At 33.5% G+C, this 27454-nt stretch overlaps 1 protein-coding gene across 1 annotated transcript in view; it reads right to left on the reverse strand.

Annotated features, from left to right (window-relative positions):
- The window catches only part of LOC111050522 (multidrug resistance-associated protein 4-like), a 148826-nt gene that overhangs the window by 87006 nt on the left and 34366 nt on the right, over positions 1 to 27454 (reverse strand). Inside the window, exons 2-4 of the mRNA XM_039440393.1 lie at positions 18817 to 18926; positions 9631 to 9741; positions 4877 to 5011 (exon numbers count right to left, since the gene is read on the reverse strand). Of these exons, the coding sequence (XP_039296327.1) occupies positions 4877 to 5011; positions 9631 to 9741; positions 18817 to 18899 (329 nt within the window). The 5' untranslated portion in view covers positions 18900 to 18926. The remainder of the gene's footprint in view (positions 1 to 4876; positions 5012 to 9630; positions 9742 to 18816; positions 18927 to 27454) is intronic.

The raw sequence follows: 27454 nt of genomic DNA on the forward strand, positions 1-27454 counted from the left end.
AGTTGCACTGTCTGTTAATTCATTATCCGGACTAAATACCACGAGAACCAATGAGAGAAGCCTTCTATTAAAAAAAAACCCTGCTCCGATTAATGCTCATGAAATTCAATCCTGATTGAAATTGAACAGGCTTTTGTGCTACTGGAACATTTCCATGTTTCAATATCAGCTAAAAACTAAATCGAAAATAAAAACATAATACTCCATCAGCTGCTCCTATTTCCTCTCATGATGTCATCACATGGCACAAGACAAACCTATTGATATTGATAGATCACAATACTAAAGTTGTCAATCCTATCATATTAAGAGAGCAATTTCTGTATATGGTTATATGGTTATGTATGTCCAACGGATCTCGAAAGCAGCTCTAATGATTTTCACGAAATTTGGAACATAGCAGGTTTATGATATAAAAAATCGATTGCACTAGGTCTCATCCCTGGGAAACTTGCTGAAGGAGATGAAAAAGATAATAATTATTCATTCTTGGAAAAACAGATGATAATTTCGTCATCTGTCGATAACAGAGTGCCTGTGTAGAAGAGAGATAGAATTATGTCCAGCTGTTGAATCTAGAAATTTTAAACGACTTGTTCAAAATAATCTGATTTGTTGACATGACATGGTAGCCTATATCATCCTAAATTAATCAAGTCATGTCAACAAATCAGATTATTTTGATCAAGTCGATTAAAATTTCTAGATTCAACAGCTGGACATAATTCTATCTCTCTCCTACACAGGCACTCACATCTTCTGTTATCGACAGACAACAAAATTATCATCTGTTTTTCCAAGAATAAATAGTTATTATCCTTTTCATGTCCTTCATCAAGTTTCCCAGGGATGAGACCTAGTGCAATCGATTTTTTATATCATAAACCTACTATGTTCCAAATTTCGTGAAAATCATTAGAGCTGTTTTTGAGATCCGTTGGACATACATAACCATATAACCATATACAGAAATTGCTCTCTTGATATAATAGGATTGACAACAGCTTTAGTATTGTGATCTATCAATATCAATTGGTTTTTCTTCTGTCATGTAATGACATCATGAGAGGAAATAGGAGCAGCTGATGGAATATTATGTTTTTTTTTCAATTTAGTTTTTAGCTTTAGTTTTAAGTTTTATTGAAACATGAAAATATCAGGCCTAGTAGCACAAAAGCCTGTTCAATTTCAATCAGGATTGAATTTCATGAGAATTACTCAGAGCAGGGTTTTTTTAAATAGAAGGCTTCTCTCATTAGTTCTTGTGGTATTTAGTCCGGATAATGAATTAATAAATAATAAATAATGAATCCGACATAAATACTATGAAGTGATATATCGCCATCCATGTTGGGCGACATTCTTATGTGAAATGGTATATTTATATATACTAGTGTAGCTGTTAATATCCCTAGCTTGCAAATAAATTTGCAAAAAGTTAAGGCCGTCCGGCTCGCAAATATACTGGGGTCAGACCACAGCTCTAGCTCAGTAGTAGATGCATGAATACTCTCAATGTAATGAACCACCATGGGTTTCAATAACTGATGATTAACAATTTTTACCGCTGCTCTCCAGAAGATATTGAGGATTACCAATAAGGAAGTCAAAAAGATAGTTAGTGACTTATTATCAGTAACCATATATTCAATCGAGAATAATGAAAATCAACTATTGTTTTTCTAGTTGATCCTTAAAATGCTCGTCATAAATACAGTAATGATACATGTATGCACTAATTTATTCTTTCGAAATTCCTTACAACACCAGTTCTTGAAGTTCTCTGGATCCTTATAGATATATTGTAGACTTATTAATATAAATATCAGTAAGATTTTGCTGGCTGGATAGTATTACTATCATCAAAGGATGATATGTAATAAGTGCTCAGAATAAGATCAATATTAATTAATTCACTAATTATATATGCTGCAGAATAAGAATGCTTGGTACCAAGACAGCTCAAACTGTATATCACGAGATGAATTAGGAAAATAATAAAAACTTCTAGAATTTTGTATGCTGACATAAAACACAAAATATATTCCCATAAAATAACATAGACAAAAATATTTTTTGATAAATATAATTTTTTTTGAATAAATAAATTCTCTAATATTTTAACAACTATCACAGGAGTTGTTAGCATTCACAATATTGTGAGCCGTAAAAATATCTATTCATTTATTAATACTGAGATGTGAAACTTCAGGTTGATTCAGAATTTGACAAATTGGAACCTGTTCAGTCTATGGGTTCAATAGAATATATTTCAAACAATAATTAATAATTAATAGAATAATCATTCAAATCTCAGGGTATGAATTCGTTCCATGCATGGAAATAAGCTTCCTACATATATCAAATTCATAAAAAGAGTTCTTATTAAATATATTATAGTGTTCGACATGTTGTGAAATTTTCAAACTTGAACCAAATTTATATAGTGCTTTTGAATAATTCCCCAATTCACTAAAAAGGCCTTGGTGTTAAATGAGCTCATTTAAACTTAACACTCACTCAAACGACGATCGCTGAAGTTCTTGTAGAATAATTAATTATCTCCAATAATTAATTAGTCGAATCTTTTTGACTCTGCTGGGCTCATATATGGTCCAGATTGTTTGCAATCTTCTATCAGTATTAAATGTATTTGGGAATATTGTACAATTAGGAACTCTTAAATAATCACTGAGTTCATAAACAATCAAACATTAATTACAAAACTTGACATTTGAAAAGGGACTGGCTTGATGATTTTTAAAAAATCAATTGAAAGGAACCCTATCCTCATGTGCCGCCACATCGGTCTAGATCACAAGCCAGAGAGAAGAAGTTCTCAGAAAATTCTCATCTCTTCCTCTAACAATTTGTAAGCCTTCTTCTGATTGGCTTCCTAGTCTTAGTAAAACGTGATGTAATTGGTTACTTAAGATTCAGGGTTTCTCCAACTTTGTTATACAAAGATAAATAGAAATTTATACATAAATAACTCATATAATAGCCTGTGAGCATTCCAATAAATAAATCTCAATATATGATACTACAATATGGTATACATTTAATTTTTTATGTGAGCTTTGTATACTCTTGGTTTTTCATACTTTTTTTTAGATTTCAATAAATATTCAAGTAACATAATAATTGTTGTTTACTCATTACATAAACCTTCTTTAACATCTAAAATATACAATTTTCTGAGTAAAATATAATTTAATTCATATTAGTCAAGTGAGCAATCAGCTGATTTATTCGATATTAATTCAATAAATTGTCGACTGATCTAAGATCGATTGATGTATTAAATCAAAACAAAGGATTCTATCTCAAATTGTACAAGCAATCCTTTTTTATAATCTGCCTATAATAAACTAAGCTGCTTTATAATTTTATTTCTGCCAAAGAATTTTCATTACTGCATGATTATAGATTTGCATGGTTCTCTTATCGCTTTATAGATAATATGACCACTCTTTATCATAAATAAGATTCGATTTTATTAGAGTGATACCTTGACTAGGCTATCTGTTCTTCCAATTTCACAATTGTATTAAAGATTAGTTGGTTTCTTCGAAATTATTTTATGGGGTCACAACACATTGTCATAATACATATCCACAAACACACATATTCAAACAGAAATTGCTTTCTTAGTATAATCATAGAGAAACAATAGCATATTTAGTAGATATCCCATGGCATAGGGCGTTTATGTCGCAACTTTTACTGTTATCTCGAGCCGATAGCACACGAAGTCCCGTGAAGCTTTATGACACTGGTAGTCTCTCATATTGTGCCGCTCATACACTCTTACCCGGTCTAAACAGTAAAAATCAACAATAATTGACAGTAATCGGCTTGGGATAACAGTAAAAGTTGTGACATAAACGCCCAATACCATGGGATATCTACTTACGCTATTGTTTCTCCATGGTATAATTGACTTCAATGATTATGATTTCATTCAATGAGAGCTTATTTCACAAAATAATAACAGCTGGCATCAAAAGCAAAAATGTCAAACATGATTGAAATTGAAACAGTAGAGATTATCAACATTATTATCTTCATCTGATCTAAAGTAGCCAAATCATAGTAAGATTCGCATCAATGTGTCAGCATTGCTTTAATGAGGAGCATTGATGCTATTAATGAGGAATACTGACAGTCAACGAACTATTATGCATATTTTCCATCTGGCAAAGCCAATATTTGGACGGCAGATAGCTCAAGTCTCAACTTATTTGAATCAGAGTATTAAATAAAAATTAATATTTTATTTGAAATTCTATTCACAATATAGTTAAAGACAGTGTCGTTTCAGTGTTGAACCGTCATGACAAGTAATGTAGTGACTAGTAATATAGTACATAAACCATAGTTATTGATTCAAATTTAATAATACGGTACACAAATGTAAATGTAGTAATCAGTAACATGGTACATAAAGCATAGTTAGCTATAGTTAAATGCACTTTATAATGGCAGAGTTTGATTAGCAGAGTTGGGTTAGCACCCTTGTCTATCATTCAACAAAGCAGGTAGCGTTATCTCTTTCTTGCTTTGCTCTGTTGCCAGTTAGTATTTTAACAATGTAAAATTAATAGTTATTTAACAAAATATTTCATCTCAATTATGAAAATTCGTTATTAAATTATTTAAAAATATAGCTTCTTGCTTAATAAAATATAATTGATTAATTTAAACGAGAATGAACAGTTAATATTACATCAATAAACCTGTATCAGCTACCGTCTATAGAAGGCATTGACAAGACAGAGGATCGGCAACGTTGTTCTCCTTTGCCATTATAACGTGGACCGCACTATAGTAACAATATTGTACATAAAAAATTATAATGATAAGTTACACTCACCTCACAACTACTTCAATGAAAAGTAAAAAGAGTCCAAAGAAAGCAATGTCTCCTCCAAATACAGAGAACACAACTTTCGTCAAACTGGGCTCCTTTTTTCTCTTGGTTGCCTTTGAATATTCCTCGTTCCATTTCCTAAACAAATCAAAACTAAAGTTTAGGACATTATCGAATCCAAAACTAAACATCCACAATAGAAAAATTCACGAAACTTTGATCCAGAACAAAAACACTTGAAGTTGTATCAACCTCTAACTTATTACAACAATAAAAAACTTGTTTCAATTGTTGAATATAAAATATCAAGTAAATGATATCAGTTGGAATTAGTTCTTGAATTTAATCTACTTGACATTGTTAGATTCATTTATTAGACCTACAATATAATGTAGGGGTAGAAATCTCGACACCATTGCATATCATTGAAAATAAACTAATGCATTCTAGGACTCTGCGATTGTTGGGATACTTTGCAACTTGGGTTTAGCACTTGACGATTTCTCAGTCAAGTGCTGTGACTGTGGTGAAGACACAAAAACCCGAACTAAATTATTTCTATTATTAGGTACTTGGAAAACCAAATTCTCAAAAATCTTCCTTTGAAAAGAAGAAGTATAAAAAATGTAACTAAATCAAGATAATGTAGCAAAATCAAAATTATAATTATATTCAAGTGAAAACAAATAATGCTACATAATTTTCCTATTGAATTGTAGAGAAACAAGAAGATTTATAATTGAATTTATCAATTACAGAAAAATGTATATAAACGTTTCATAGTTCCATTAAAATAATGACATTTATCTACAACCATATATTGTGAATTGTTCTTATTCACTAATAATATAGTCGGGCATGAATCAAGAAGGAAATAGTAGGCTACAGTTACTGAATAAAATTACTAAAATAAAATTGGTAAACTCGAGTGTTTAGTATGTAGGAGGTTAACGCTATCTAGATTCTACATGACATATTTCCTTTTGGTATAACAGAGAATTACAAATTATAACTAGATTCACGACAGATCAACATCATGGCCCTTGAAATCAACACTATCCATCACCCATAAATATTAAATGAAAATATTGAAGTAAGTCATTTTACGACGAATAATTTTGATTTAGTTCTGTTCAATCAATCAATCAATCAATCTAATTGATATAATAATTCAAATTAAATTGAAATAGTAAGCAATCGAAATTAATTGACCAACTTATGAATCGGAATAGCTTATCAGACTAGCGTCTATCTTCAGTCCAATTTTTCTCGTAGAAAATACAGAGAAGTGAGCTAATGATGAAGGATTTCTCATGGATGGAGGTTTAGATAATTAAACTTGATTGATAATTCAGAACATTCTGAAGTGAACTGCTGGTTCAAATTCATTCTGAAGATGAATTTGGAAAATATTATAAATTCATTTATAATCAATTTGAAATGTGAATTTATAATTACACTTTTTTGGAGAGAATAATAAATTAATTCTCCCAATAAGCTGGGATGAGTTTGATGAATCTGGAAGAATCTGGTAGGATTCGTGACAGACTTTAAGCAGCCCATACACTGCTCATGTATTGCACATCCTGCCATTTTTTGTATTGGCACGACCAGCTTGGCATGGCACAATGAGCGCCATACACTGCCAATTCAGTTCGCTCCGTGCCGTGCTAGAAGTCGGTTGTGAAAATGATATTTTTTTGCCTGGCGCGACGGAAATCAAACCTTTCTGGATTGCCATCGTGCCGTAAAATGCAGGACGTGCTTAGCACGACATTCCTCACACACTGGCACGATCCTTCCTTTTTTGGCCCGTCCTGCAAGCACGACATGCAATGCTGGACCAGTGTATGAGCCGTTTTAAATTAGAAAATAAGCAGATTTATTGGGAATGAATGAATAGCTAGTGAATGAAAGTGAGTGGAGTTTGGGAATGAAAGTTATATATTATGAGGAAGTACAAGGCTTCAACACTGTGAAAATTGGTAGTTTTCACTTTGAAACCTGTTATTTCTCAACTTTAGCAGTTTATGTCTAAACTTAAATTTCTATATTGCTGAGGAATGATAGGGAAATACGAATACAATAGCAATAAAAGCAATAAATTGATTCCAAATGTATTTGACACGTATATAAAAACATCAGACCATTCAAGAATTTACGACAAAATGGACCTACATGTGTGAGAAAAGACTATAGTGATATTCACTTCAACACTGTCATCATTACTTATAAATCTCATTAATGCTTCCTTTATAACCTATGCTGACAGTTCAAAGTGAGATTACTATAATATATGAGCTTTGACCTCGATTAACTTTTACACAATGTGTTACCTCTAACTGCAACATACTATAGTTTTTATGAATGATTCAATAATTTTCGTATTCCTGTTGTCGGTTCCAAAACGGATAAAAATCTGTTCCCCTGATGTTGATGGATCAAACAAATTTTGAAAAGAACAATTTATCATAAATATTGAGTTATTTTCTTCTATTTCTCATACAGTAGGTAATAATACTTCATCATTTTTTACAGATAAAGAAGTAATAATTATTGTAATTCAGCTTACTCGCTGAAGTATAATAGTCGTAAGTCTCATTGAAAGCTCAAATAAGCTTTAAAAGCGTATATTCATGCAAGGGACTTTCCACCAAAAAATAGCCATACAAGTTTACTTTATCATTTAACATTATCTAATTATAGACTACTGTTATAATATAAGATCGCAATAAATTCATTTATCATTTACTAGCCGTCAGGCTCGCTTCGCTCGCCATATCCGTCTAGCCAGGGGTCTCCGCCCCCTGGACCCCCGACTGGATCGTCCAGGAATGAGATCAGCAAGCTCGCTTCGCTCGCCTGCATTTTTCATTTGAGCATTTTTATCATATGTTAAGACAATCCAGTCGGGGGTCCAGACTAAACGTCTGGCTAAACGGATATGGCGAGCGAAGCGAGCCTGATGGCTAGTAATATAATATTCCCAGGATTGAAGTAGCAGTGCCCAATCAATTTTTCCGCGATAAATGCATTTAAATCTTCAACTTGGTGCCAACCTGACAAAATTATTAATTTAGTTGCCAGTTAACAACTGTTTCAAAGAGGTACTCTATCTAGATTATAGTTCTATAGTAACATATGATATGGAAATTTCAATTATAATTATTGAGAGATTGGGAGAAGAAGAATATACATGCTAAAAGACGAACTTTAAACCCTTAAAAACAACCCTTAGAGTTGAAATATTGCCAAAAGATTTCTTAGTGCGCCTCTAAAGGGCCAACTGAACATACCTACCAAATTTAAACGTTTTTGGTCCGGTAGATTTTTAGTTCTGCGAGTGAGTGAGTGAGTGAGTGAGTGAGTGAGTGAGTGAGTGAATCAGTCAGTCAGTCAGTGAGTGAGTGCCATTTCGCTTTTATATATATATAGATATACTTTTCCAGTTACTTTCTATTCCCATTAAAACTTTACACTTAGTTCACAATACTCCAATAACTAGAATACATCAAATTCAAAATTGAAATTCAAATTTATTTTCCAAAATGTCACCTGGTCATTATGGGACATATATATGAATCATATATTTATCTCATATTGATCAGGATTTTAGAGTTTTAATTTACGAAAGTTTAATGAACAATGTTTTTGTCTTTGAACAGTTTTGTCATCGACAGAAGGATTGTTTATTTCACTTGTTATCAAAATTATTATAGCTTCTCTTTTGTTTTTCATAACAAACGTGCTCGCTTGTGCGACTGATAAAAATATGTATTTGAAATGGCTTCATGTTTGGCATTGACTGAGTTATATATTAATACCCAAAATTTTACTTTTGTGTGTGTGTGAGCTCGTTCGTTAGGACTGTGAGTAAAAGTCCGGCTGTTCTGGTGAAGGGGATAGATTTTGTTCTTGTTTTATAATACAGTTTTCCTGTCACAGTTCGGGCAGTTTAAAGAGAATTGTATTATCGAATAAGGAGGGATCTGAACCCACTTCATTAGATCAGTTTTTTTTATTTTTCATTAATAATTAACGTCGCGTTCAACCAGTGGATGCCAAATTGGGGGCCATTATCATAAAGGTAGGTGACTACTGAGTCATTGTTTTAAATTTTCCATAATCACAACAAATTTAATCTTCACTAGCAGCCAAGCGAGTAGCCCTTGAAATATTCATATATTTATTGTTATTTCATAATTTATAATTATAATTCTAATTTTGTACAAATAATTTATTGTTTTGTTTTAATTATCAAAACCAGTACGATCATTTCTTGTTTTTCATTTTCCCACCCTTACATACTCGGTGAAGGCACATATTGCTTACATATTTGGTGGAGGTTTATCCTGCCGTCCATATCTTGTTTACAAAAAAAACATTATAAACGTTTATAAAATACAATAAGTTACCATTTAGGTTACGTAATTAACATAACCTTTATACTGTATGTATTCCAAATTAACGTTTGACGCAGTTTTGGGAAAACGCCTGTTGTTTTTACCTGGAATGTATTTGTATATGAATAAATGAATGAATAGATATACAGCATATTTTGTAATCCCCCTACTGGACTATCCATTTGTGTAGGGGAAACTGATAATAACTGAATCAGCAAATTAGCAAATTGCTAATCCAAGTAGGTACCAGTTGTAAGAAAATCGCATTAATACGCAGTTCCCAGTCATCAATTGAATAATCTAAAACGTATTTTTCTATAAATAGAAAAATGATCTATAAATAGTTTTATTTACCTTTCAAATTTGTCTCCCAGATTATTCGATGAGTGTTCTTTGAGTGTTGCATACAAATCCGTCACCTCCAGGTCTCTTTTATATCCCAAACGAAACATCGGGAAGGTCCAGCTAAAATCATATGAAATATAAATAACATATTATATGTAAGTGAATATATAAATGAGATATTAAAGTAAAAATATTTTAGAATATTTTGTGGGATTTTTCTATAAACAATACCAACACGTTTGAAAGCGATGATTGGTTTCGTAGTCGCGCTGATAAGCAATCAATGAGATAAGTAGGTAAAGCTCCATGCGCCAGCTAATCCCGTTGTAAGAGTGACTACTTCAAGATCCAAACTCCTTTAAATACTATTTATGAGTTTAAACCCAATTTCCGGTGGTTCGGAACCAACCTAAAACTGTAGGTCCACTCACCTCCCATCTATGTTATAATATTCCCAACAGCTGTATTCCATCACAACCCAGTCGTGTGTTTATGGGAAGGATATTATTTTATATCCTTCTTAGAGAATCGACAATTATTTGTTGAAACACCGCCGATTTATGAATATTATTATTTTTATTATTAGCGTATGGCACATATATATAGCACTTAACAGAAAACACTTTAAAGTTTTGTAATATAAATATAAACAGGATACACACGACACGAATAGATTAAAAACTTACATTTAAACGAGAATTTTCGGGGGCTGGGCCCCCTTTGTCAATCAACCAGGAAGTGAAGTGCCTGGTTGAAGTGAAGTGAAGTGAAGTGAAGGCACTACCTCTCCACAATCACAAGCAGGGGAAGGTAAACTGCCCCAGTCATTAAGAGAGGCCCCGCATCTCCCGTGGGCAGTCCTAACCCTGTTGAGGGTCGCCACTTCCGTCTTGGCAGTTCAAATCCAGCCACATTTACACCAACTGAGTACCTAAAGCAGATGCTGAGGGGTTTTTTTCTATCCACTCCTCCTCCCAGCTTGCTCTCATGGAATAAGTTTCATTGCTCAGTTGCTCTGACATGCGCATGGGAGGATGCCTTTTGCCTTGACTTTAACCGATCACCCAAATCCAGAAGATCTCCATGAATTGGAAGTGCCCTGTTACTCTTTATCTTTTTGTGTTCATGTGCAAGAGCAGAAGATCTACGTAGCCCCGGTGGAGCAATATTGCTGAGGACTGAAAGCCAGTATATGGGGGTTCTTCTAATTGTCCCAGTGATTAAACGCATAGTGTGGTTCAGTTGCACATTTACTCTATTCACATGGGCACTATTAAACCATACAGCAGCACAATATTCAGCGGTGGGATATACCAAACCCAGAGCAGAACAGCGCAAAGTTGTGGCCGAAGCACCCCAAGTAGTGCCACAAAGTTTTTGAATTATGTTATTTCTGGTTTTCAGTTTCTCAGCAACATTTTGGATATGGTGTTTATAGGGTAGAGTGCAGTCAAGCGTAACTCCCAGGTACTTGGGCAAAAAATTGTTTTGCAGGTGAGCCTCATCAAATTTTACCTTCAACTTTGCACTTGCTTCCTTATTATTCAGATGAACGCAGCAAACCTCCGTTTTCCTCATGTTATTGGGCTGGAGCCTCCACTTGTGGAAGTAAGCTGAGAGGGAAAACAAGTCTTGAGTCAGGCTGCTTGCTGTTTCTTCCATACTCCTGTCCTGAATGGCTATAGCAATGTCATCCGCATACACAAATACTCTTGATATTTGGCAAATCGGCTATGTACAGATTAAAAAGAAGGGGGGATAAGATAGATCCCTGTGGCAATCCATTGTTCAATACTCTTCTCCTGCTCAGCCTATCATCCATGAGAACCCTGAAATTCCTGTTCTTCAGCATTTTATTGATCAATTTCAGACTTGGCAGGACCTGTAGTAGTTCAAATATAAGGTCCTCTATCCACACTGTGTCGTATGCAGCACTCAGGTCTACAAAGAAAACAGACGTCTTCAAGCCTTTTTGGAAACCCGCTTCAATATGTGTTGTCAATGCAAGAAACTGGTCTACACAGCTCCGGTTTGGCCAAAATCCTGCTTGTTGAATTGGAACATGTTCCAGTATTCTTGGGCTGATCCTATTATAGATGAGCCTTCCAAGCAATTTATAGCTGACACTGAGCAGAGCAAATGGGTGGTAACTCTTAACATCATCACAAGGCTTTCCAGGTTTAATGATTGCCACAATTTTTGACTCCTTGAATTCTGCTGGGAGATAGCCACTCTGTAAGATCCTTGTATAGAACTGAGAGAGCCACAGTCTGACACACTTTCCTGTATGCAGCAGGAACTCTGGATGGATTCCATCAAACCCTGGTGTCTTACCAGGCTTTGTATTGTGAAGTGCAACATTTACCTCCTCAACCGTGAAATCACTGGACAGACTTGAGTCTTCTGGAACAGTTGCTTTCATCTCCCTTAGCCTATTCTTCACCCTTATTGCATGGTCCAGGCAGCCTGGGGCCGTTGATGTCTAACAATTTGTTCTGCCACCTGATAGGGATGAATATGGGAGCCCTGATGAGTGACAAATTTTGCACTGCCCAGCTTCCTCAGAAGACTCCAAGCCTTGCGGCTGGAATGTCTGGAATCCATCTCCTCCATTGTGCTGGACCATTTCTCTCTGTGTGCCTAATCCAAACTCCTCAGGAGTTCTGCAATCTTTGGGTCATTCTTCTTCTGGAATTGCTTATAGAGATTTTTACCTGTTTCACTCCATCCCGGGATATATTCCTTCCTGAAACCCCTTGGAATATGTTCCTTGGCCATTGCTACAACAATGCCTATAAATCTTTTTTAGTTCTCAGGCTCTGTAGGGATCCAACGGATGCATTTATCCAATTCTCCTGTGAAACCACTCCAGTTAGCCTTTTTGAAATTCCATCTAGGTTGCTGAATTGATTGGAATAGAAAAGATAGGGGAAGAAATACTATAAAAATAAAATGAAACCAAATAATAGGATGGGAGGGAGCAGCAGGCAGAAGAACAAAACCCAACAGAGAGGAAAGACAACCGAAACTAAACAACAGGAAAAGAAGCATAAGAGAACCAAATGATAGAGCAGCCGGTAAGGGAGAGAAGAGAAGAAGGCAGGGAAGGGAAGGCCAGTCCACTATGGCTGGCTAGTATTCGATTTTGCTCTCCAAATTCAGGTCTCCATTCTAAATAGGGATACCCAGGCGCACCACGGGGAGGCGCTTTCAGCTTTCTTAGAAAGGTGTCAATTGTGTTAAATTGGAGAAAAAATTCAAAGCTGAAACGAATACAATGCGCCCATTACAATTTTACAAAATCGAATGTTACACTAAAATTTTATATTATCGTTATTCTAATTTCATTTAATCTTTATTATTGTTGATCAATTTTTTATACTTCATTGAATATTTAGCATTACCGTTATTTAATGTAAATAAGTGTATTGTGACATACATAAATAAAGAAATCTAAACTATTATTTGTCTCATCCTCAGCGAAAAAAACCCACTTGAAAAATTGATTATCATAATTACATTAAATCATTCATTTATTAACAATTGCAATAAATTATTGATAACTAGCCATCAGGCTCGCTTCGCTCGCCGTATCCGTCTAGCCAGGGGGCTCCACCCTGCTCACCTGCATTTTTCATTTGAGCATGCTTCATTCCATCAGAAAGTCAGAGTACTGAGAAAACGCAGAAAAGCTGAAAAACGATGGAAAAACGCTGATTTTGGGTGTACCTTTGATGAAATATTAAAGTCACCTCAACACAAAATTTTTAGTCCCTACCTAAACCTCTGTACCAAATTTGAAAATTTTCTGTCTATTACTTGATGAAAAAAACGGTTATTTCTCAGTTACTGAGAAAATGCAAAAAAAAAAACGCTAATTTTGGGTGTAGCTTTGGTGTTATTTCAAATTCCTTCTAACACAAAATTATTACACCCCAGCTGAGCTTCTGTAGGAAATTTGATCATTTTCTGTTCATTTGCTCTCAATAAATCTGAGAAAATGCAAAAAAAAAAAATGCTGGAAAAACGCTAATTTTGGATGTATCTTTGACGTTAATGAAAATTCCTTCTAAAACAACATTATTACACCCTAGCTGAGCTTCTGTACCAAATTTGAATATTTTCTGTTCATTTGTTCTCAATAAAGCTAAAAAACGCTGGAAAACGCAGATTTTGGGCGTATCTTTGGATTTTTTTTCAAATCCGTTCTTAGTGCACCTCTAAAGGGCCAACTGAACATACCTACCAAATTTAAACGTTTTTGTTCCATTGGTTTTTCAGTTCTGCGAGTGAGTGAGTGAGTGAGTGAGTCAGTCAGTCAGTAAGTCAGTCAGTGAGTGAGTGCCATTTTGCTTTTATATATATAGATCATATATTACTGGGAGGCTTGCAGGCTTGTCGGTCTACTTGTAAAATCACTCATCAACAATGCAACTTTTGAAAAGTAAACAATGCAGTTTGTAACGTATCAAAATCTGAGGGGTAAACAAAATCCCTATTTGGAAGAATTTTATAGGTCTGAAGTGAAATAACTAGTCTAGTATCGCCAAATGCGATAATGATAAATATAAGATTAGATAATATCAGGTATCACAGCTAAAATTAGAACAGCCGAACAGAAATAGAAAGTTATTTGCTACTTATATTATATTATATAAAGTATTGGAAAATTTGAGGTTAGGCTTAAAATACCTACTGATCGGCGACATAATGATCGATCAAGTCATAACATAGAATCTAGCCAGACACCTTGGCAAAAAGTTATCGTAACTAAATGGTATGCAACTAGAGGACTTTAAAAAAGCACATGGCTTATTGTTGTAGAGGGAGGAACAACTTATAAACCTTATAAAAATATACTGTATGTAATAAATGTACTTAAACCACCAAATAAAAATAAATTAGAGTATTAAGGAAGTAGGAAGTTCATAGATGCATGTATACCGTAGTGAATTTGCATGAACCAATCAAATTGTAGTAATCGATGGGCGGCAATAGAGAGCCGGTTCAAATGTATTTATGAATATTTCTATAAATGATAAGATTTTGTAAATTTTTACCATTCAGTTTATGTATTGGATATGGCCTGAGGAAATATAAAATATCATATATATGATATAGGTAATAATTTAGTAGATTGACATGGACTATTTGAAACTTTAAATGGCATAGTAGCAAATCATTTAAATTTATGTAAATTTGCAAGTTGGAAATGAAAATTGTGAAAATAAAAGTAGAACCTACCCACTTGCCTGCCAGACACCACTATGGAATGACACTAAATTTTGTAGAGCACAAGACCCTTTATCAAATTGCACTTTTGAAAGACTTAAAGTTTAAACTCATTAATTAATTTTTCATAAGACTCAGTGATGCTGCATTAAAGCGAAAGTCATTTAAACATTTATTTATTCCCTTGGAGAAGACGACTTCAGCCACCAAAAATCCAGGATGACCAGGAAATTCGGATCGCTGCCAACATCTTGTAAAAATTCAGCACGTGAGTGATAAATTGTCGAAATATATAAAATTAGGGCGTCCTCAGTGCTTCAAGTGAAACAAATATAAAAAGCTAGCTCGTCGGAAAGGTTATAAATATTGAAAATTATTATAAAACTTGCGCAAGTCTTAAAGAGGTACAATAAATACCTATATTTTATTGAATAAGAGTTATATCAAATTTACATATCCAAAGGTGCACAGATTAAAGGAATATATAATTTTAATCTTATAATATACACATAATCACTCAATCATTGATTTTATTTAACAATTTGTAAAGATATAATGTAGCTCTTGTTCACTGGATAAATTGATTTATCTATTTTCATCAGAGGCCGAACCTTCTGCCCTGAGAGATATATAAGTTATATGTTATTGAGAAATATACTGAAAATTACAGAAATTAATATATTGATAATCTACGATCTATCAATTTATCATTCTATGATTCATGAAATAAGATATAAAGTGAGATTACCTAAATCAACAAGCAACAGCAAGTCGATACCGAAGCTGCATGCAAATAAATGCATATTATCAATGAATTGAAAAGCACATGGTAAAGTTTCGTGCTAAAGATCTATAGAATAGTGTACTAGTCTGTGATATTTTATCTTGATATATTTGTTCTGATTTTGTTGTATATGTTTTGTTGCTCTATATATTTTCCATATTTATCCGAATTTTTAATATTATTCATACAATATATATGTATCAAACTTTTTATGGTCTACCATTTATTTTATTCCCTAATACCACACAAGACAAATCTCATATCTATTTATTAATTGTCAGTATTGAATTATCAAAGGAGTTACCATCCAATTTTATCAGTAATAGAATAAGCTGGTTTACACAACAGTATGTTGCATTGTTAATTAAATTCTTTGGAAACAATACATTCCAAAGATTTCTATAAATTGTTCAAAAGCAGTAAACTGCAGGAACTCCTGAGCAAGCTTATAAAGATTTATCGAAATTGTATTTTAGAAAACCACGACCAGACTTATGTATTTTAACTCTCATGCTTTACCAATTGCAGCCAAGCCGAGGCAAATCGTTATTCATTAAAAAAAATAATGTCAGAAGTTCTACAAGACTTTCTTGATTTTCCAACCTTTTCATAGTTTTAAACAGTGATTTAGGAATTTGAATTTGAATAATCGCGCTGATAAGCAGCGATATTGTGTGGAATTCCTGATATTTCTGGACAACACACCAGTGTTTCATTATGTATAAATTTCACTACATCTCACCAACAAAAGTATCTGAAGTTTCACATGGATTTTGATACTGTAATAAATTAAATTTGATAAGCAAGCAAAATCACTAAATGAAAGGATTTTATAGGTCTCGAGCAAACAGCTGCTCTATTATCGCTGGGTGTGATAGCAACAAGTGAAAGATTAGATAATAACAGGTCTCCTGGCTACAATTAGAATAGCCAAATGGAAAAGAATTTTATTTGCTATTTATTGTATTACATAAAATATTTGAATTTTGAGGTTAGGCTATAATACTTACTGGTCGGCAACCTAATAATCGATCAAGCCGTGTAATTTGAAATTTAGCCAGACACCTTTGGCAAATTTTTGTTGTAAACAAATAGTATTCAACTAGAGGATTTGGTAACCACATGGCATGCTATTGTGAATGGGAAAACAACTTAAAAAGTTTATAAAGATTTATTATATGTAATGAGCATGTACAAAGCACATAAAATAAATAAAAATATTGAGGAAGTATGTATATTCAGTAGGCGCATGGATACATTTGTGAATTTTGGATGAACCAATCAAATTGCAGTAGTTGATGGGTGGCAATAACGAGCCGATTCAAATATAACCATAGCTATTTATATAAATGATAAGAATTTATAAGTTATCACTACTCAGTTCATGATCGGATGTAGTCCGAGTAATTATAAAATGTAATATATAAGATGTAGATAATAGCCTAGCAGATTGGCACAGACTATTTGATTTTTATAATGGCATAGTAATGGAGTATTTAAATTTATGCAAATTTGGAAGATGGAAGTATGATCTTAGAGAATAGGGGTGGATCAGAGCCCACTTGCTTGCCAGACACCACCATGGAACGCCACCAAATTTTGTAGAGCACAAGTCCCTTTTGTTAAATTGTACGTTTGAAAGATTTAAAGTTTGAATTCATTAATTTTTTATAAGACTTAGTGATGCTGTATTAAAGCATAAGTCATTTAGATATTTATTTATTCCCTTGAAGAAGATGACTTCGGCCACCAGAAAATACAGGACGACAGGAAATTCAGATCACCACCATCATCTGGTGAAATTCAGCACGTGAGTGATAATTATTGAGAAATATATGAATTTAGGGCGCCCTCAGTGCTTCGAGTGAAATAAGATCTAAAAGGCTAGCTCGTCGGAAGGTTATATAAATATTGAAATTATTATAAAACTTGCACAAGTCTTAAAAAGTACAAAAACGTGTTCCACTAGTTAAGAACTATATCAGATTTATATATCTAAGGATACACATATGAAAGAAATATTTAAATTTAATGTTGTAATATATATATGCTCACTCAATTATCAATTTTATTAGCAAATCATGAAGATATAAATGTAGCTCATGTTCATTGGATAAATTGATTTATCTAATTCCATCAGAGGCCAAACCTTGAGCCCTGAGATATATACATATTATTATATTTGAGATTTATAGTTTATCAATTGATTATTTTTTATTAATTTGGAAAGAAGATATATATTGAGATTTTTAATCGACAAGCAGCAGCAAGTCAATAACTGAGCTACATAATCTGAATGCATATGGTTAATGATTCAAGAAGCATATGGTAACATTTTGTGCTAAAAAACTAGTGAGCTAATCTGTGATACTTTCTTTTTTGATATATATATATATAATTTGTTCTTATATTTACTATTTTTGCTTGTTGCTCTATACATATCTATATTTATTTATTCATTGATTTTTTGTGTAATATACATATATAAATTTTTATGGTGTATCCTTTATTTGTTTCCCTACTTCCATGCATGACCAATGTTCGGACATTATATGAATGTTCCCCTTTGTTGTCTGGCGTTGTGTGGTGGAGGGGGCAATTGAAGGGTGATGCGTATAGCATAATCGCACCAGTTGCTGATTGACAGCCAATCGAACAGCTCACTTCTCGTAATGTCGATTTTTGCAAAGTGATCTATTGATTATCTATTGTGATTTATTACAAGTGTCGTCTTGTCTCGTATTGTGATCGATTTTTGCAAAGTGATCTATTGATTATCTATTGTGATTTATTACAAGTGTCGTCTTGTCTCGTATCGTGATCTGGACCGGGATCCTAGAAGCAAGGAGGATTTGGACATGAAGGTAGGCCTATGTTATTGTGCACTTAGCCATTTAAATTGTTCAACTTGCTACCTGACGCCAGACAACCCCAAAAAGTTCTCGATGTAATTGATAAAGTGCTGTTTGAGCCAGCCTCTGTCGAATAAACAACCAATCTCATTTTCATCTATCGAGTTACCAGTATTGAAGTATTAATAAGATTACCATCCGACTATATTCTTCACCGAATAAGTTGGTTAAGGCAGCGATATACAGCACTGATAGTCAAATCCTTACTGAGGAAATATGTTGAATATTTCAAATTTTATTATTATTTTATGAATTGAATAAAAGTACCTGAAAGTAGCAGCGGACAGAAAGTTGGCTTTCGCCCTCGGATGTGGGAGCCCCTCATCTCTTTCACTCTTATCCTTCTCCATTATTCCATGCAGGCATCAATGATTTGTCTGAAAAATACACAGAAACTAGTTTTAAAAGATAAAAAAAACTGCCAGGAATTATTTAATTCAATTATGATTGAATAGCCTTATTTTCTTCAATAAAAAACGTTTGTTTCATGGTAATAAATTAGAAAAACTGATAAGTATTCTTTCATTCTATCATGACTGAATAACTCTATTTTCTTGAATAGAAAAGGTTTGTTTCATAAAATGAGTACTATTACTTAAATATGACTTAAGATTGTGGGAGATTAATTTATTAATGAAGGAAGAAGTGACAATAAATCTGATTTAGAATGACGTGCTACCAATTTTATCCAAATAGGTTTGAAGTACCTATTTCACCTATCACCCAAGGAAAGCCTTCGGTTCCAATTTTGCTAACATCTTGATGAATCATGAATGGATTTAATGCCTATGAATGAGAAGTCAATTCAGAGCAAATAAAATATATTTTTCATAAAACTTGGGCAATTTATAACAAAAATTTACTGAACAAAATCATTTTATACTTAAACAGAAGATTCTTACAAGCTAAAATACTATCTATTCATATTGAGCTCATTTATCTGGCTACAGGCTTTCAAATTACAGGCTTTACAAGTATGTAATCAGTATAAAAATGAAATTTATTGTGAACATCTTATACAGTCAGCAATACCGGTACATAAATTTTGAAATTTCTTTCATTTTAAAGAGACATCAATTACAAAAACTTTAATAAAATATTCAACAATTTCAATACACTCAGTTTAAATCCACAAAATCCTTTAAATAACCTTTTTATTTATCCATCAATGTTACAACAAATCATCTATCATCACAAGAACAAATACCTTAACACATACATCAATATATATAATTCAGACAATTGGTCTTCCACTAAAAAAAATCATTTCATAATACAATATATCTGCATTTCATTATCATTTAGTATAACATTTCAAATTATAGTGTTTCACATTTATGATTTATCATTCAGTATAACATTTCAAATTTGATTCATATTCCATTTGGGATTTCAAAGTTATTTATGTACACAGATTTATAAAATTTTCATTAAAAACAGATTATTTACTATTATTAACCATCGTGTGCCGGTTACTACAGTTTATTTCGACTTTTCAATGTTCTAAACACAAGCTACATTTCATGCCAAAACTTTACTACTACTCATTAAACAAAAAAACATTCAAAACATCAATAATATTTTGCTTCAATGGCAATCAATATTCATAAGTAATCATTTGCATCTATGGCAATCAACATAATTAAACATTTGCATCTATGGCAATCAACATTAGTAATCAACACAAAAAATATTATCTCATTACTGCCTCTCTAAGTCATAACCTTTTGGTCATTCCTTCTTCAAGCAATAATGATTTTCCATCTCAAAAACAATCATGTACCAGCAAAATTCTAATTATCAAACCCCACTAAAAATTCTACATACACTCCAGCATCCATTTCAAACGATAATTGATCATATCAGGTTTTTAAAATTAAAAAGAAAACATCAATTACAAAAACTTTCGAGGAAAGTTTAACTCATTTCAATTAATAGTTTGACAAAACTTTTACATTCAATGAAATCATTATTATTCAAATTGTTTCTATTTATCTTGAACATTTCTTATTTATTACAACACAATTTACCAATACTTCCAAATTTTGGAGTTTATTATTATAACATCTGACGTTATTTTTTTGATGAATAACGATTTGCCTACTTGGCTGCAGTCGGTAAAGCATGAGTGCAAAAATATATAAGTCTGGTTGTGGTTTTTAGAATACAACTTCGATAAAATCCTTATAGGCTCGCTCAGGAGCTCCTGCACTTTATTGCTCTTGGACAATTTATAGAAATCTTTGGAATGTATTATTTCCAGAGATTTAATTAACAATGCAATATATTGCTGAGTAAACCAGCTTATTCCATTAATGATAAAATCGGATGGTAACTTTCTTAATAATTCAGTACTGATAATTTGATAAATAGATATGAGATTTGTCATGCATGGTATTGGGGAATTAAATAAAGGATACACCATAAAAAATTTGATACATAAATTGTACGAATAAATATTAAAAACCAGATAAATATGGAAACATATAGAGCAACAAACACACACAATAAATACAAGAATAAATATATCAAAATAAAATATCACAGACTGGTACACTACTTTTCAGCTCTTTAGCACAAAACGTTACCATGTGCTTTTTTAATTCATTGATAATATGCATTTATTTGTATGCAGCTTAGGTATTGACTTGCTGTTGCTTGTCGATTTAGAAAATCTCACTGTATATCTTCTTTCCAAAAATCATAAAAAATAATCAATTGATAAATCATAAATTATAAATATATTAATATCTATAGGTCTGAGTATATTCCTCAATAATATATATATATATATATATATATATATATATATATATATATATATATATATATCTTAGGGCTTAAGGTTCGGCCTCTGATGGAAATAGATAAATCAATTCATCCAGTGAACAAGAGCTACATTATATCTTTACAAATTGTTAAATAAAATCAATGATTGAGTGATTATGTGTATATTATTGTTCAGCAGTTTTTATATCTCGTTATTCATATTATGTACATATTTAGAGGATCTCTTCATTAATTTTCTTCCATGCTAATGAGAGTGAATATGCAGTTGCAGGTGAACGATTTTTTAAATTAGTTTGTCTCGTGCATGGAATGAATTAACACCACTATTATGCACTTGTTGAATAGCTGAACTCGTAATTGCGTACAATCACTATCTCTATCATTTCATTCAGTGTTATCTTGACCTGCTTGTTTTGACTCCTATAAGTTTTCTCTCGTTTCTCGCTTTACAATTTTGTTTATTACTATTGCCTCTTCCTTCATCTTCTGCATTAACAAGGAATAATTAAATACCGTACTGAAATTTTTGTCTTTTTTATTTTGTTGAATTCTGCATGATTTAAATATTTTTCTATTAAGCGCTAGCTATGTCTGGTTGTGAGTTTGTGTGTGTGTGTGTGTGTGTGTGTGTTGTGTGTGTGTGTGTGTGTGTGGTGTGTGTGGTGTGTGTGGTGTGTGTGTGTGTGTGTGTGTGTGTGGTGTGTGTGTGTGTGTGTGGTGTGTGTGTGTGGTGTGTGTGTGTGTTGTGTGTGTGTGTGTGGTGTGGTGTGTGTGTGTGTGTGTGGTGTGTGTGTGGTGTGGTGTGTGTGTGTGTGTGTGTTGTGTGTGTGTGTGTGTGTGTGTGTGTGTGTGTGAGTGAGCGAGGAAAGGAGTATGAGAGAGTGTACATGGTTTGGGGTACTTAGTTATCACTGAGTTTCTATCTATCAAGCTATTTAATTTTGGGTCAGCAAACCCTTGCTTTATTTTGTTTTTTTTCTCATCCATTCCTTCTGTTTATTTTGGAATTCATTTTTGGTTGTTTTGTCTAGATTTAGTTTAGTTTTGTTTACTTAATTATCGGTGATGAGTGCGGAATGGGTTTATCCGTTCATCTTATTCCATATCTTAACTGTTTTTATTCTATTTTAATTTGTACTTTCAATTTTAATAGTACTATTACCATTCAATCATTCTATTTGTTTTTCTTCTATCTATTAAAAATTGTTACTGTCATGGAGAGAGTGAATGAGCAGCATAAATATTTATCAATATACTATCAAAATGTTAGAGGTTTGAGGACAAAGACACACTCATTTCTGACTTCACTCCTGGCTTCTGATTATGATGTTATTGTTATCACTGAGACGTGGTTGTGTAATGGAATCATGGACAGTGAGTTGTTCACCGACTCCTATATTATTTATCGGAGAGATAGGCCACAAGGTATGGGCGGTGGGGTCCTGATTGCTGTTAATCGTAGGGTTCGCTCTAATCTATGTCCCTGTTTAACTCTTGATCCGTACGAGAGTCTTGGTGTCAATATCAACTTTGAGGGTGTTAGCCATACAGTAATCGCTGTTTACATTCCTTGCTCTTCTAGCTTTCAGTACTTCGATACCTATTTGAGTCACCTGGAATCTTGTTATGCAGCTATTGGTGATAAGTTGATCTTTTTGGGGGATTTTAACTTACCTGAAATTACCAATGATAGGTATTGTTTGGAGCTGGGCTCTCCTTCTGCCAGAAGATTGGCCTCTTTCGTTAACTTTTATGAGCTGGCTCTCTGTAATACAGTTCTTAATTGTAATAATCGTATCTTGGACTTGGTCTTTTCCAGCATTGACATTAATGTCGAGCGTTGTGATTATTTCCTGGTTCCAGAGGATGCTCACCATCCATCGCTTGTCATTACAGTTCAGATGTTGTCCACATTTCCTAATTCCCGTTCGAATTGTATTGAACTGTATGACTTCAGGAGGGCGGACTATCTCATGCTTTATACTCAGTTGAGAGATTGTCATTGGGAACTCATTTATAATTCTTCTGGTGTGGATGAAGCTGTTGATATATTTTACAACTTCATCTATGAGTGCTTTGATAATTGTGTGCCAAAGAGGAGGGTCAGGCCGGGAGGCACTAAATATCCACCATGGTTTAATGCTGAAATAATAGGATTAATGAAAAGGAAGGATAGGTGTGCTAAAAAGAAGAGTTTCTCTTTATACCACTTGGAACAATTTAAAAGCTTGAGAACTCGGGTCAAGCAGTTGATTGCTCGGCAATATAGTAACTATATATCCAGGGTGGAGTCGGGTATCAAAAGTGATGTCAAGAGCTTTTGGGGTTTTGTCAACTCAAGGAGAACTAATGGCTCTACTCATGAAGGTATGCATTTGGGTGACCAGGTTTTTGGTTTGCATGATTTGCCGGATGGCTTCGCTCAATATTTTTCTTCAGTTTTTTCTGATGACACACACTTGGCTGATGTCGACGATGGCAACATCAATCCTGGAATTAATATCCCTTCCCTTTCAATTGGTTCTATTGACCTGAGTACAATATTGGCAGCAATTGGTAATCTGAGACCTAGTTCTGGCTGTGGCCCTGACAATGTTCCTCCATTTATTGTAAAGGGTTGTGCTGAAATACTGGGTCCTCCCATGAAGTTCATCTTCGATCTGTCCTTGAGGTCTTCAGTGTTCCCCACCAGATGGAAAATTGGTAAGGTTATTCCCATATTTAAGTCTGGAATAAGGAATGACATATCCAACTTCCGCCCAATAACTCAATTGTCACCTTTTGCTAAGGTATTTGAGAGAGTGCTTTATGATTGTGTGATTTGTCATATTAGTCCCTTTTTATCTAATAGTCAGCATGGTTTCCTGAGGGGTCGCTCAACCACAACTAACTTGCTTGAGTTCACAGCTGATGTTTCAGAGGCGCTTGATGTTGAGGGTAGAGTGGATGTAGTATACACTGACTTTTCCAAGGCTTTTGATAGAATCAGTCATAAGCGGCTTGTTTGCAAATTATCTAGTTTTGGTCTGGTGCCTCAGCTTGTTAGTTTCTTTTCTGACTACCTGAGTGATCGTCTTAATTATGTTTCTGTCTTGAATTTGAAATCTAGCACTTATGTCAGTTCTTCTGGTGTGCCTCAGGGTAGTAATTTGGGTCCTTTGTTGTTCTTAATGTTTATTAATGACCTACCTGGCTGCCTGTTGCAATCCAATTGTTTGATGTTTGCTGATGACTTGAAGATCTACAGGAGGATTGATTGCCATAATGACTCTGTTCTGCTGCAAAGTGACCTGGATTTTGTCTCGGGGTGGTGCACGGATAACGGCCTCGATCTCAATGTTGGCAAATGTAAATTTATGGTCTTCACTCGTAAGCTGAATTATCCTATTTTCAATTATAGAATTAACGGCTTTCAACTCTCTAGAGTCGATATTTTCAAGGATCTGGGTGTATTGTTTGATTCTTCTCTGAGTTTTGCTCCCCATGTCCATTCTTTGGTTGGTAGGGCTAATAGGATGCTGGGTTTCATCATGAGATCTACGGCTGGGTTCAGAGATGTTGAAGGCTTGATGGCTCTCTTTCCTAGCCTTGTTCGGAGCTTGCTTGAATATTGCGCGGTGGTTTGGGATCCCCATCTGGTGGGTCTGATACATGAGATTGAAATTGTTCAGAATAAATTTTTGAGATTGTTATTTTGTAGAAAACAGAATCGTCCTTGTCCTTTGGGGTTCCAACTGGTGTGTTGCGCAGCATGTTCGGCTTTGAGACTTTGGCATCCAGACGGAAGGTACTTTCTTGTTTATTCCTCTATGGTCTTGTGAACGGTTCCGTGAGCAGTCCTAATCTGTTGGCAAGGCTGAATTTTAAGGTTCCTGTCTTCAATAATCGTAATCGGCAAGAGTTCTCAATCTGTAGATGTAACACGGTTGGTCATTATTACTCACCAATGAATCGTATTCCTCGTATATTCCTCTGCTGTGATGGTCAGGTGGATCTCTTTTGCTTGTCTAAATGGAGCTTCAAGAGAAAAATGTCGCCATTCTTCAATTGAAGAGTGATATAGACCTGTTGTTCTTAATTTACTCTGGTTCACAATGGCCTTTTTTTTGTTCTCTCCATGGTCACCCTTTTTCCACTAACTAACTTTTAATATTTTTTCCACTTCCCTTTTGATCCCTTTTTGTCTAGTTATTTTATCACTTCTCTTAGAACCATATGTAATACGTAGGTTATATGTTGTTATTTTATGTGGTTATGATTGACCTTATTGATTAATCAAAATTCAAATTTTATCATTTACCTTTAACATTGTTCTTTTCTTTTTCAGAGTAGCTATTATACTATTTTTCTCTTCTGTTTTTCACATGTACCATTTAAACATTCTCTTTTATTAATTTTCTAGTATTTATATATATCTATTTTTTTGTAATAATTTTTTATAATGTATTTCCTGTATTCATGAGTGCGTTTTGGGCTGTTATGCCTGTTGCACTCCTAGATTTTTGTAAGAATAAATAAATAAATAAATAAATATTATAAGATTAAAATTATATATTCCTTATATATTCCTTTAATCTGTGCACCTTTAGATATTTAAATTTGATATAACTCTTATTCAATAAAATATATTTATTGTACCATCTTAAGACTTGCCCAAGTTTTATAATAATTTTCAATATTTATAACCTTTCCGACGAGCTAGCTTTTTTTATTTGTTCCACTTGAAGCACCGAGGACGCCCTAATTTTATATATTTCGACAATTTATCACTCACGTGCTGAATTTTTACAAGATGTTGGCGGCGATCCAAATTTCCTGGTCGTCCTGAATTTTTGGTGGCCAAAGTCATCTTCTCCAAGGGAATAAATAAATGTTTAAATGACGTTCGCTTTAATGCAGCATCACTAAGTCTTATGAAAAATTAATTAATGAATTTAAACTTCAAGTCTTTCAAAAGTACAATTTGATAAAGGGTCTTGTGCTCTACAAAATTTAGTGTCGTTCCATAGTGGTGTCTGGCAGGCAAGTGGGGAGGTTCTACTCTTATTTCTACAATTTTCTGATTTACAAGTTTACATATATCTAAATAATTTGCTACTACGCCATTAAAGAGATCAAATAGTCCATGCCAATCTACTAAATTATTACCTATATCTTAGGTATAATATTTTATACTTTTTCAGACCATATCTGATACATAAACTGAGTAGTAATAATTTATAAATTCTTATCATTTATAGAAATATTTATAAATACATTTGAATCAGCTCTCTATTGCCGCCCATTGATTACTGCAATTTGATTGGTTCATGCAAATTTACTACTGTATCCATGCGCCTAGGAACATCCCACTTCCTTAATATTCGAACTTATTTTTATTTGGTGGTTTAAGTATATTCATTACAGATAATAGTTTTTTTTGGTGGTTTATAAGTTGTTTCCCCCTTTACAACAATTAGCCATGTGCTTTCCAAAGTCCTCCAGTTGCATACCATTTGTTTACAATAAATTTTTGCCAAGGTGTCTGGCTAGATTTTACATTATGTGACTTGATCAATTATTAGGTCGCTGATCAGTAGGTATTTTAAGCCTAACCTCAAATTTTCCAATACTTTATATAATATAATAAGTAGCAAATAACATTCCTTTTCTATTCGGCTGTTCTAATTTTAGCCATGATACCCATTATTATCTAATCTTTTAATTGTTGTTATTGCATTTGGCGATAATAGAATATGTGTTTCACTTCAGACCTATAAAATTCTTCCAAATAGGGATTTTGCTTGCCCATCAGATTTTAATATGTTACACATGCCCCCGAATTTGAATTCAAAATATTTTGAGAATCAACAATGTTTTTTATACAAATTCTTCCTTCAACATATCAACATAACATATAAATATCCACCAAAAAACACTTTCAAATATCATAATAATTTGCAGACCTTATCTGCTTACAACTCCCTTAAACAAATACCTCCTTATCAACCAAAAATATCACAAATACAACATTTTAAATATATTTCTTCTCTCTATGAACATAGTACAATACTTTCAAATCTGCCGCTTGCAGTGGTACCAACTTATCCTCCATACAATAAACATTTTATTCTCA

Source organism: Nilaparvata lugens, chromosome 13 (genome assembly GCF_014356525.2).
Source record: "Nilaparvata lugens isolate BPH chromosome 13, ASM1435652v1, whole genome shotgun sequence".
NCBI lineage: Eukaryota > Metazoa > Arthropoda > Insecta > Hemiptera > Delphacidae > Nilaparvata > Nilaparvata lugens.